At 35.1% G+C, this 13,737-nt stretch overlaps 1 protein-coding gene across 15 annotated transcripts in view; it reads right to left on the bottom strand.

Moving 5' to 3' along the window:
* The window catches only part of PHLDB2 (pleckstrin homology like domain family B member 2), a 196,869-nt gene that overhangs the window by 8,902 nt on the left and 174,230 nt on the right, over window positions 1–13,737 (bottom strand). For 11 of the 15 annotated variants that reach the window (XM_016150725.2, XM_016150728.2, XM_016150723.2 and 8 more), the window contains 3 exons: window positions 13,526–13,546; window positions 9,422–9,629; window positions 411–501 (listed from right to left, as the gene is read on the bottom strand). In XM_016150725.2, coding sequence (XP_016006211.2) covers window positions 411–501; window positions 9,422–9,629; window positions 13,526–13,546 — 320 coding nt within the window. The remainder of the gene's footprint in view (window positions 1–410; window positions 502–9,421; window positions 9,630–13,525; window positions 13,547–13,737) is intronic. The other 4 variants (XM_016150724.2, XM_016150735.2, XM_036219000.1 and 1 more) reach the window with 1 other exon arrangement.

Below are 13,737 nucleotides of genomic sequence, written 5' to 3' on the forward strand. Positions count from 1 at the left end.
CTCTGGCTTGAAATACAGTCACAATAATGTAAGATTTTTAATGTTACAATAGTGTAGTTAATGCGAGCTGGCAAGAAAGAGAATGCATAAAGGTATGACATTCCTCCTTGTTCCTTGGCAGACAAACAAAGTAGCGATCAAAGGGAAAATATAATACAAGACATTCATTTTGGTTTATGTCAACACTATGTATTTTTTAAATTGTGAACAAATTTCAGTGCAGTAAGGAGCCTTAGAAATCATCTAATACTCTTAGCTTTCAGATTAAAAAAAATGAGGCCAAAAAAGGTTGAGTGGCAACTCCATAATCATGCTGTTTAGTGAGGTTCGAGGACAGTTTCCTGATGTCAAGTGCAGGGCATCTTGAACCACCATACCACTGACCACTGGCATAAAGATATTAAACCTACCCTGGATTCAAGCAGCCGTGTCTTCTCTGCATGAGCCTGCTTCAAAAGTCTCTCCATTTCTTCTATCCTGGCAATATTTGAAGTGCTGGCACTGAATAAAACACACAAGCCTTTCAAGAATATAGTTTCAGATTGATGTCTCTTCAAACACACACACACACACACACACACACACACACACACGTAGGTTACATGAAGGTGTAGAACAAAATCCAATACAATTTAAAAGTTATTATCTAAGAGGGTCAGTGGTCTGAAGAGGCAAGTCAATTCAACTCTGAAAATTGTAGGTGACATTGATTTATCTCAGTGTTTGAAACAAAATATGGGTAAGCAAAATAATGCCAAATTAAAGTGCTTTACTCATAAATAGATAAACCAAAACCAAATTTTACAAAGTGTATTCTCAAAATACTTCTTGTGAAATCTAAGAAATATGGCCTGCAGGAGGCCTTCCCATTAGCTTAATTGTTCAGAGATGCCAGACCAAGAAGACTATCATCAAAGTTCCATGTAGATGACACCTAAGGTTTGAAGTCACTTTATTTAGTTTGGGAATGTGTGTCAGCTGCTTTTCTATTGTGTCTTTATATATGTGGACATTTTATTTCCTAAGTGATGATGCCAATTTAAAAAATGACTCCTCTTATAGGTGCAATGGAAGTGTGGTAGTTTTATCAATAATACCCATCCACCAACCATATCAATGAGGAAACTGCATAAAGGGATTCAAGAGTTTCAAAAGAAATGCATTTTGAGAAAAACATCACACAAATAAGTAAAGAAAAAAAAAACAGATGAAGTGAAAGCTGTAAGAACAGTTAAAATAATTAAAAGAGAAAGAAAAGAATTTGGAAATGTTTAACTCTATACAAAATTTTCCATTTTCCACTTGCTTACATTTTATTTGACTATTTTGGAAAAGAGGGATCATGGTTCAAGTTAAAACTTATTTACTCTGATGTTCCAGCCATGGAGAATCAAAGATGTTTCTTGTGTATGTATATTTGTATAGTCATTTACGTATCTGATTTTCTAGACTCTCTTGAGGACTGAGAGGCTTTTGTATCTCTTTCCCACATAGCATAGAGTCTGGCACATAGTAGGGATTCAAGTTTGTTAGTCACATAAAAATGAATTCATATAAAATTCATATAAAAAGAATAAGGTAATTAATATAAAATTCCAAAATTACATTTTGGATCTACTCGAACCTAGGATGTTTCGAACATAAGGTTGAGTACTTTTTTTTTTATCATTTTTAAATAAATTAAGAGTTCTTTTGAAGAGATCAACTGTAACAGTAACGTGATTCATATGGGTTATCTTAAAATTAGTACTGTGCACACAAATGTTTATAGCTACTTTTTCATATTTGCTGAAACAGAAGCAACCAGGATGTCTTCAGTAGGTCAATGAATAAATATACTGTGCTACCTCTAGACAGTGGAACATTATTCAGCATTAAAAAGAAATGAGCTATTAAGCCATGAAAAGACACGAAGGAAATTTAAGCACATATGACTAAGTCAAATAAGCCAACCTGAAGGCTATATACTGTATGGCTTCAACTCTATAACATTCTGGAAAAGATGAAACTATGGAGATAATAAAAAGATCAGTAATTGCCAGTGGTTTGAAGGGTTTGGGGGAGGGAGGGATGAATGAAATGATGGAACACAGAGAATTTTTAGGGCAATGAAAAATACACTGCACAATATTATAAAGATGTATACACGTTATTATACATTTGTCCAAATCCATAGAATGTACAACATCCACAGTGAACCTTGAAAACTATAGACTTTGGGTGATAATGATGTGTCAATGTAGGTTCATGAATTGTAACAAATTTACTTCTGGTGGGGGATGCTGATAATGGGGGAGAGCTATGCATGTGTGGGAGCTGGGGCTACGTGGGAATCTCTGTACCTTCCTTTCATTTTGCTGTGAAACTAAAACTGCCCTAAAAGCTTTTTAAGTATATATATAAAAAAAATCAGTACTGCCAGCCCCATTACAAAATGCATCTATCAAGGAGTGAGGTAGTCTTAGGAATGCTGGATTCTTAGAAGCTTATTAGGCTGTACTTCAAGTGGAGCCAATGATTAGTGAGGTGTTTTTCCAGAGAAAGAGGAAAACATGGCTTATTTCCATGAGCTGTTGTGGGAGGCACAGGAGGGTAAGTTCTGTTCTCCTCGGTCAGCAAGAAATTTTTTTTTAAAATCTTTCATTTTTGTACAGGAATTCTCATTCCCCTTTATTTAGAAGATCCAACTTTATGAACGAAAAAGGGAAAATTTCATCAGCTTAGCTAAGAAAGCATAAGACAAACACACAGACCACAAAATAGCACGAACTTATGTCTATATTCTATAGTTTGGTCTGTGACATCACATATATATGTCATATATCTTCAATAATTTGGAAATAATCTGAATTTCACTAACTCTCAGGTCTTAAAAACTTGCTAATTTAAAAAACAAACACTCACAAACAGTCTAAAGCGCATTTGTCCCTTTGCTCTTCCTACCACATCCCCATTTTTATCTGGCTTGTGACTGAACATTGTTAGTTACAGGAAACTCACTGTATCTATTCCTTCATATTCTGAAGAGCATTTTTAGAAAGTTGAATCAAAAGCTATCCTCCTACATCTTCAATTCACTGGCCTAAGTATGACCCTGAAGCCGCATGACTCCTATCCAGATGAATTGTTTGCAAATAACTTGGTTAGAAACAAATATTTTCAGTCCATGGTTTTTCAAACATTTGTAATTTGGACACATTTTGGGGGCAAGTTTTCAAATATTTATACATTTTTAAATATTTCTGTTCATTTTTTAGAATTTTCAGGGTGTTTTGTATTTATTTTATAATATTTCTAATGACGTTTCTGCTAATTATACTCACTCTATTTATTTGGCAATGTTCCTATAAATGCTTTAATTTTAGCTCCAAATGAACTGAAATTTCTAAAAACACTTGATGGAAAGTACATGTGAACATTTATCATTTCATGACTTAATAGCATTAAGCACCTAAAGTCATCTATTTAATATATTTTACATACTCTAAAAGCTACTTTGGTTATTTTGTTTAAAAGAAATTAATTTTAATCCATTAATACTTACTTGTTCTTTATGGCCACACTTTTGCTATTGTTGGTTTTTTATATTTCTTTGACATTTAAGCTACTTTTATTCAGCAAAACTTTTGCTGCTCTATGATATATGTTGCCATGATTTGATACTTTTCTGGGGTCAGAATTGCACCTGAAGTCAAAAGTAAATCCAACTAAAAAAGGAATTTAGGGTAAAGTCTAGGCTTATCAATACCATGGCATGTGAAAATGTCGACAAATGAAATGCTTTTTATTTTAGCACCTTCCATGCAAAAAGAGAGTCTTAAGTCACTGCAGATAAGCTTTTAAATGCATTATCTGTAGCACATGACACGCATCTTTGTTTTCTCAAGCCCACCCACATTACGAGAAGAGTAATATTTCCGTGCATTGCTCCAATTCTGTACTTTTTTTCATAAGGTAGGCACAAATTTATGATCTCGTAAGTGATTGCTATAAGAAAATGGCTAGTTTTGCCAACTTTCTCTTCTTAGTAACGTTCTGCAATTTTATCAACTGAAGATTTCTTTTGTATCTGACCAACTTTGGTAAAAACCATATTCATAAAGGAAAGCAAAACTTACATCAGGGTAAAGGAATCTAAATAGCAGGTTTGAGGTTTTCATTACTGAATAATACTATCTTTTAGCAAAATTTGAATTGCCTTTTACAAATTAGAGGCAAAGGCAAAAACAGTAAAAGGAAGAAAGAAAAGCAAACAAGAAATCGTCATACAAAAAAAAGAAAAAAATCAAAACATGGAACAAAAGAAAATTTTGCATAAAGACATAAATCATTTTTCCAAGACTGCTTTCAGTACACCAATATTGCCACTAAATAAAAAGTGTTGCAGAATATTTATTTTCAATCGATCTCTAGTATTTTTCCAGCTAAAGAAAATAATTATTCCTTCTAAAACATCTAATCTTTATTTAGTAGCTCCTTGAGTATTAGAAAAACACATATCCTCTCTTCTCTAACATTTCCTCCTCAACCATTTTTCACATGGTCTGACATATATCCTTTTGACAGTTGGCTGCCCCCTCTAAAATGATGTGGTTTTCTGTATCTTTTCTGAGAGCACTCCCTAGAATAAAATGTATACAGTGGGTGTTGACTATTGATAATGGAGAAAATAAAGTGGTATAAGCATTACTAAGAGAGTCACTTAGAGTCAGACGGTCATTGAGGAAGTGGGGCCTATGCATATCTTCTGCCCCAGTTCTCAAAGCTGCTATTCAGTTGCTAGCCTGTTGCTAAACTCAGCTCAAAGGTGAGCCATAAACATGCTGAAACAATTGCCGCATGAACATATATAGACTCATAAACTCTACTTCCTCCTTGTAGTTTTTGACTCCCTTATTTGCATATTGGAACTAACCAATCCCTGTTAACCTAGCTAGAATCCTTCTTTTGCATGGAGGACCAAAATGGAACCACACTTGTAAAGCCCGCCTTTCTTTGTTCTCTTCTTAGCACAATTTAGGTTACTGCCTGAATCTGTGCTGCCCGGGTCGTAACCCTTTTTGTTCAAATAAATGCTTTTTATTCATTTTTTTACAGCCTGAACCTCTTCTTTGGTTAACACAATCTAGAGTAGAAAGCAGAATATATAAAGTTTTGCCTAAAATGAAGGGATTAGATGCATTTGAAATTCTGCTTAAAGTATCTTTCAAAACCATATTCAGCCATGGATTGCTCTCAACTCCATACCCAGTCTTATTTCTCCTTCTCTACACACAGTGTTATTTAAGCTATCATAAGTGATCAACTTCCCCAACATTTTCTCAGAATATGAGCACAAGGTCAGGACTTAGTATGTTAATAATAGCAATAGTAAAAATAATGTGTCATTGTAGGTGATATTCAGAACACTATATTCTACAAGCCAATTCAGTAATTCTAGCAGGATAGAGATTTTATGAAGAATTATCTATCAGTTACCATCTTCTAAGACCCAAGACTTGTTTTCTTAGCTTTATCTTTGTTTACAGTATATGTTCTGATGCTGAAAAAGCAAAAACATTGTCTGATTCAAGCAACTTTCTGGTGGACACAAAAATGATATCTCAACAGAAAGTAAAGGGCAAATGTACCCACAACTCTGAGTAATTCTATAATTCTACAAATGGCTTTTGGTGACATAATACACCACAAGACTAAGTTTATGTCACAAGAATTTTAGCATGGAATTACCACTTTAAAATATGTATAATTTCAAGGTATTTTAACACATATATATTTTTTTAAATCATAAAAAGGAAAATTTTAGTCCATTATTTCCCTTTCTACGTAGCTTCACCGAGTTCCCATTAAGGATGTGCTGTCATAATATACATTCCAAATATTAGTTCCTTATTACCCACTTCCTGATGTTTTCCATATTATTTTCCATCATAATAATAGGTTCAAGCTTATCTTAGGATGGAATGAATTTTTTTTAAAGGTGGATGGCAGAACAAATGAGAAATGCCTCTTTTTGTCTCTCTCCCTTTTATACTAGAACTTTTGCAGGCATCTTCGACTTTGGCTTCAACTTTTTGACATTCAGAGAATCTGATAGCTCAACGAAATAAATATTGTTAGTAATTTCTGACTGTGGTGATTGATTATTCACAATTGCTAGTACCACTGGGTCAGTTATGTGTGAAGTAACTATGGAAAATGATCACAGCTGCACATAAATACCCACCAGGAATGATCACTGTGCAATAATGCTGTTTTCTTAATGTGGCATGTTCAGTGGAACCATTCTCATTTTCTACTCTTGGAAACGATTCCAAGAAAAAGCCACCGAGTGAGCAGATAAATATAAATTAAGATTTTGCTGGTCACTGGGCTTAAGTGTTCAGATCTAAACTTCTAATGCTTGGTAAATATAACTGAAGTGGTTCCCTTTTTAGGTAATTTCCTGTACTCCCAGTCACATCATTTAATATGAGAGACGGGGTGTGGACAGCGATGATTGGGAGGGATGCATGTTCACTGCTAACTTCTGGAGGGGAAGGAGAGGTGGGGAGTGGAAAATGGAGGAAGAAACACACCAATATAGGAAAACCCTTAGAGAGTAATCATTTATTAAAGGTGGGTCAAAAATAGAAAGAAAAAAAAAAAGGTTAGGCTATCAAGAGTTTACCATAGAAATATTATTATAACAAGTTCAAAATTATTAGAGAAGAGGGGAAGTAGTCTGATGTTTTCAATATAACAGTTAAGTAATAAGTGCCAAAGAAATGTGAAAAGTCCCTCTGAAATTATTACACTGGGAAACTAAACTGCTATATTTCATGGTCTCTCTTTTAATGTTAACATCTACGCCCCCTATCATCATTATAGAATAGCTGCTGAGTTGTTGACTTTTGTTTATGTCCTGTTATTCAAAATTATCACATTGAGTTGGTCAGTTTACATCGGACAGTAGTCATTTATGAATAATTACTCAGAGTTCCAAGCTTTCTGTCCTGAGAAGGTCAGCTCCCATTACCCAGTGACCTGGCTCAGACAACCTCCTCAGGGCAGCAAGCATTACCAAAACACTTTCAGGGCAAGAGATAGTTTGATGCTCAATCATTCCACACACTCACGTGTCTTCCCCCAAATAGTCATATTACATTTTTTTTTAAAAGTGAGATACTGCATCTTCTAATATTGAATAAAGTGAAATACTACCCCTTCTAATATTAAATAATAATGGTAGCAAAAAAAAAATCTTTCTTCTTTATTTTTACATAATTCCCTCCTTAAATTTAGGTCGTTCTCATGTGACAAGAAGTAATACAATTCTCATGGTTGCTTTCAAGTTTTTTCCAAAGTACTCTTTTCCTTCTCTGATATATATCCAGCATTATTAGTATTTCACTTATTAATGCCACGATTAAAATACACCGTATTCTATGTACCACAGAATGTAGCGTATAACCTTTTCTTCTTTTCCCCGGCCCCTCAAATTTCCTGGCTATAACGTCTGGTTTAGGTGTCTCATATTCTTTTCATTTATGAAATATTAACTAATTAAAAGCGTACCTTGCCGATATTACTTTCTCTCTGTCACTGTCACTCATTGTTTTTAGGAGGAGAGTAAACTATTCAAATATTTGTTAAGAAAGAAATTATATTTACATGATGGTAATTTTCCATTAAAATGTTTTTAAAATCCATCATCCCCTTGTATTCAAGAAACAGTCCCTCCATTTCACAGACCAGCAAATCAGGACCATGAGAATTCTGAGATCTGCTTCAAGTAACACAATCAGTTGTCGGGTCAAGACCAAGTAACATAAGTATTATTGTGCCCAGCCTGTGACTTCATTCAACAAGGAAGTTTGTTTGATGGCAATTATCCAATCAGACATTTTCATTTGAGACATGCATATGTTCAGTTAACATTTATTGAATATTAGATAGTTTCTGGGATGAAATCATAATGGTTCTCAGCCAACTGGAACAGATCAAACAGAAAAATATCAAAATTAAAACTATGTCAATTTTCTTATATCTTGAGGTATTTATTCAACCAACATTTATTGAATATCTATTATATGCCAACATCTCTGCTGGGTGTGGAAACCAAAAGATAATTAGACACCCTCTTTGACACTGAGGAATCCACCTAATTATTAAAGATGAAAAGTTATACTCTGACAAGTGATATTCAAGTATATGGAAACACAGAAGAAAAATGACCTAAAGACATGAATTTTCATGCATTTCCAACTTAGTTTGAGCTTGAAGGTTGAGGAGAATTTCTCCAGGCTCAGATGGAAGGGGGAAAAGGGATGGTATAGACATTTTGCAATGCCAGATACTATCAGTGCTCGGTAAGTACAGGTTGAGTGAATAAACAAATGAAAGGATAAACTGACTGTAGACAGTAGTGGGCTGGTAAACCAGCTCTCTGGAGAAAAACAAACAAAAAAAACTGATATGTAGCAAATGCTGTTTTATGTAGAGTAATTACTCCCACCCTGGCCAGTTTCAAACTACCAAAAGTACATCAGTGATCATAGAGTTAGGCGGAGATGTGCACATTTGGCACTTGCCAGCCAGTATGAGCCAACTCCAGCCTACTGCTAACTGTATAGAATTCTTTAAGTGTTTGTGGAATGAAGGAGCCTATAAATGATTCAATGAACAAACTATATGATTCCTGGGCTAGGACCAATATGATAAAAAGCACAGAAATCTGAGAATGCATTTCCCTGTCAATTAATAAGAAGCTCTGTGAGATGTATCAGGAAGAGAGAGAATGAATGGGATGTTGGGCTGGATCTAGAATGCCACGCTCAGGCTCAGGGGTCTGACTTTTTTCAAATGGTAGTAGGGCATCATCAAAGTTTTTGAAGAGAAGAAATATCATGACTAGATTTATATTTTAGATGTGCCTTTAGCCATGATTCCATAAAACCACCTTTGCTTGCCTCAAAGTATGAAGAACACAAATATGAATGGTTAAATCCTTACAAAAATTTTAGTATGCAGATCATCTAAAGCCTTCCTTTTAATGAGACAAAAGGGTAAGGAATCCTTCGAAATTCTTATTCTATCACTGGAAAATTTTCTTTATTTAATCAAAAGCAGTCCTAATGAAACTTCAAGTCAAACAACGGAAGCAAATTAATTTTAAAGCACAGTATACATGTGAACTCCAATGTAAAAAAATAAATGAGAAAAATGGATTATATGATGCCTGACTGGCTAAGTCACACGGGACACAAAGAAATTACCTTTAAAGGCCACCATGACATCCAACCTTCTTCTGCATTAAAGACCCTTTATATCTCAGAAATTTGGGCTTATCCATATACATTGCCCCAAACCGACATCTTTACTTTTGGAAATCAGCGGGTACTTCTCCAAACCAGAAACTTTACCTACAAATAAATCTTACCTGGAAATATTGTCAGGTGAGCAAGCAGAGATGCTGGTCTCCATACTATCAGAGCTGTCTAGGCTCAAAGTATCAAAGGCCTGGTCCTTGTAGCTGTGATCTGGGTAGCGGAAACTGTTCAAGTAGACATTTGATTCAGATGCTGTGCGGTTGTAAAATTCAGAAGATTTCTGCCTCTGCCCTTCACTCATCTGTTGGTGATTATACCCTAATGAAAGAGCCATAAATATGTTAGTATGGCTCATTTTTCAGTCTTAGATCTTATAAGACTCATACCAGCAACCCCAAACATCTGCCTATGAAACTTGGCCCTTGGTCTAATTTGTTTTGAAGCCAAAAAGATCAAAGAAACAGCATCATGCTCAGTGCAAGCAAGAGTTTCAAAGAAGTGGTCTTATGAGTGATCTCTTTTTGTTAGCAGATCACTTGACACTTTCCTATGCCATTCCCACATCTCCGCACAACTGGGAATAATACATCAGCACTCACAGAAAGACAAAAAAAAACAAAAACAAAAAAACCCCCACACAATTAAAGGTCCTAAATCCTCTAAAAATAGCTGGGTTCAAGTGATGGCAAGATGATTCCTACTGATAAGTAATACCAGTATCTTAGGGCAGTCCCCTCTTCCATGATATTCAAATTTAAGAGATACTTGATCTAGTCATAAAAGAGCATGTGGATCACATAGGTGCAGGATTTGAGAAACTTGTCTCTAACTCATCATCACTAATATATTTAACCTGGTTAAGAGCCAAATGGAACATTTTCCTCATTTTTTTTCAATTTCCCTCATTTGCCAATTACTTATTTAAAACATGTAGAGTCAACAATTCTTTCGATGGTTGTACTCCTCTTAATTACTGTATATACAGTAAGTCCTCACTTAATATCATTGATAGATTCTTGGAACTGTGGTGAAATGATACATAAGAACACCAATTTTACCACAGGCTAATTGATAAAAAGAATTAACTTTCTATAAAATCTCATCAGTGTTACAACAAAACATCATTGTTCAAAGATCTATTACACATAGCTCTCTTTTTTTCCACCTTCACTGTCAGCCTTCTGCTAGTTGGTGATAGCAACCATATGACAAAGTAGGAACTGTATCATTTAGCACCATTAATAAGAGGTGTTTTCCTTACCCTGGTACTTGGCCAGCTGCACATTAGGCCATTGGCTCTGCTCTGTGTTATTGCTATGGCTTTCTCTCTGGTAGCTGATTTTGGGCATCATAGATTGAATTATTCTTTCTTTTTTAATTCTCTGTGTATGATATACTCATGAAGCAGGGATCATACTGATAAGCAAATTTCTCAATTCACTAAAAAGATGTTGCTCTAGCTAGTACCGCGGTTTGCAATCTCTTTCTTCCTGAGTAAATTTATTATCAGACCTGTTAAGAGTTTACAATTGGACCATTTAAATTTTGCCTCTATTCCTGTGCTCTACCTTTCAACAGGTTTTTAATTAGTAATGAAATGGCCAAAATGCAGACAAGAGGGTGAGAGAAGGCAAGTGATTCCAGACAGCTTCCTCTGCTGTTGATTAAACATTTCCATTTAAAAGCAGAAGCCACATCCATAATACTTTAACAATGCGTCATACATCAAAAGTTACTGTGAAGTGATTTTAGTTGTATGAGGAATTTCCATGCCATTAGTATTTGGAGCACTTTTAGATAATTAAGTGAAAATATGTTAGTTCAGATTAAGGTATTTCTGGGAAAACAAGTTTCCTTAATACAAACTGTAATTAGAAATTGTAAACACCAACATACAGTCATATATATGTAAAAGCTACATATCACTTAGCTAAGGGAAGATGCAAAATATAAATGCACGCAATTGGAATTTAGATAGAATGTCATTAATTGTAACAATTAATCCACAAAGCATTAAATAAAGCCAGTGCAGGCATAAACACAGAGCATGTGCCTATATATATATATATATATATATATATATATATATATATATGTATATGTATAAAGGCAAAACAATTCATTACTCAAATATTTACCTTTGATATTTGAACCTTTGGAATTACTAATTGCTCCTTTTAAATAGTTTCCAATTATTCATTATGAAAAGAATGGGACAAAAAAATCAGAAATTATTTGAAAAGGTCATACATGTATCTTTCTTCATGATTCAAAAAAGACTAGTTGGCAAAGAATACTTCCACATTGACATTGACTACATGAAAGAGATTTCTTTGTTTGAGTATAAAAAAACAAATCCCTAAAAAACAGTCATGTAATTTAAAACAAAGTAGGAAACTGTATCATTTAGCACCATTAATAAGAGGTGTTTTCCTTACCCTGGTACTTGGCCAGCTGCACATTAGGCCATTGGCTCTGCTCTGTGTTATTGCTATGGCTTTCTCTCTGGTAGCTGATTTTGGGCATCATAGATTGAATTATTCTTTCTTTTTTAATTCTCTGTGTATGATATACTCATGAAGCAGGGATCATACTGATAAGAAAATTTCTCAATTCACTAAACAGATGTTGCTCTAGCTAGTATCGTGGACCACAACCCCCCTTGATGTGGATCACAACCTCTCTTCCCCTTCAGTTTTTCATGATGAGGAAAAGTCAATTTCTATGATGAAACTAACATTTTCTTGAAGAAAACAGAAAAAAGGGTAAGTATATTTCTTCCTAAAACACCTGCTCCTCATATCTTCCTGGATTTCTTTTTTTGAAAGTACCACAGAATAAGAAAAAGATCTTACCACTTTCATATGCGGTAGGTAGTAAATAAAAATGACTCAGAATTTTCAGATGTAGGCACAAGGGACAGCTGTGTGACAAGGTGTACTGTGCTAAGGATTGTGCACATAAATTCCCCAGATGACCTCACTATTTTGTTGAGGTTGGGCCCAGGCTCAGAGAAACTTCCATCATTCTGTGATAAAATAAGCCTTACATTTTCATGACAACTTAAGTGAAAAAGCCTGCTGCTAATGAGCATATATTTCCCCATACAGGACTTCCGTTTTCTGTGGATCAATGTCAGTGGAAAAATCAACCTCATGGAGAGACTCCTCTCTCCCTACAGGTAACATTTCATTGATCATGAGGAACTCAAAGGTCACCAGGCCTAGCCTCATCCCTCCTGAACAATTCTAATGAAACAAGTTAGCCCTGCAATTACAAATAAGGTTGTGACCCTGGGATTGTACTGCTGTGAATCCAAAGAGCTGGTATTGGATTCAGGCTCTGGCCTGGTCATCCACAGGTATAGGTACTTTCAATAGAGGAAACACCCCAGGAGAGGAGGAGACCAAGGAGGGTACCCTGGTAGGAGGCCCAAGGGGATATGCTGGTTCAGTGAAGAAGCACTTCAACAGGAGTTCTTTATCAGGGAGGGCACGTGCATGGCCCATTCATCACAGAATCCCCATTTATTTATTAGCGTGTGGACGTCATGAAAGGGAGTCATTTAATGAATGGATTTTCTTATCTATAAACTGAAACTAAATTAGTGGCTCAATAAGAAAGTAGAGTGCATTTACTGTTTGAGATGAGGCAACTTAAGTGGATTAGGAAAAATGAGACTTTACCAACCTCTGAGTCTACGTATTTTGTTTTTAAATTATGTAGCAAGAATAACATTCGGCAGTGGGACAGCAACCAAAAAGTAGAAAGGGTCTTGTAAATGCTCCAAATCTTTTCTATCAAGACAGAAATAGTTGTGTAAAGGGGTATTTTATAAGGTTTATAAAGTGAGACTTGATACCCTCTGAGGCTGATAGCTAAGCATAGCATATCAGGTAACTCAAACCAACTCAACTCTCTTCACCACCATGGGAGAGACGATATTTTGCTCTCCAATATGTGCAAGGCCTGCTTATTATTATTATTTTTAATGCCGGTCTCTGTGAATTCTGGCTAATTGGACCTGTAAAGTCCCTTATGAGTGAACCACTGTGGAATATATAGTCTTGTCAATGTTTTCTAAATGTGTGTTATATACTTTAAACTTATTATCTAGGTCTCAATATAGAAATGAGATGACTTAAAATTATAACTTGGGTTTAAGAGGATAAAATCAATTAGTATTTTTGGTAGCTTAGCCTTTCATAGCTCACCTGCTGAGAAATTCATTCTTCCTAACCACAGTCCACAGCCAGAAGATGAAGGTACGGGACAAGTCAGGAAGAGAATGATAGAGAATGAGAAAAAAGATACAAAATCAGAAAGGATGACAAGGGAACAGAAAAAATATACAACTCTTCCAACATGCAATTATTGACGGCGTTAGTAACAACACCAGATTGACAAGTGAAATGTTCACATTTTT

This window comes from Rousettus aegyptiacus, unplaced genomic scaffold, assembly GCF_014176215.1.
Source record: "Rousettus aegyptiacus isolate mRouAeg1 unplaced genomic scaffold, mRouAeg1.p scaffold_m13_p_4, whole genome shotgun sequence".
Taxonomy (NCBI): Eukaryota; Metazoa; Chordata; class Mammalia; order Chiroptera; family Pteropodidae; genus Rousettus; species Rousettus aegyptiacus.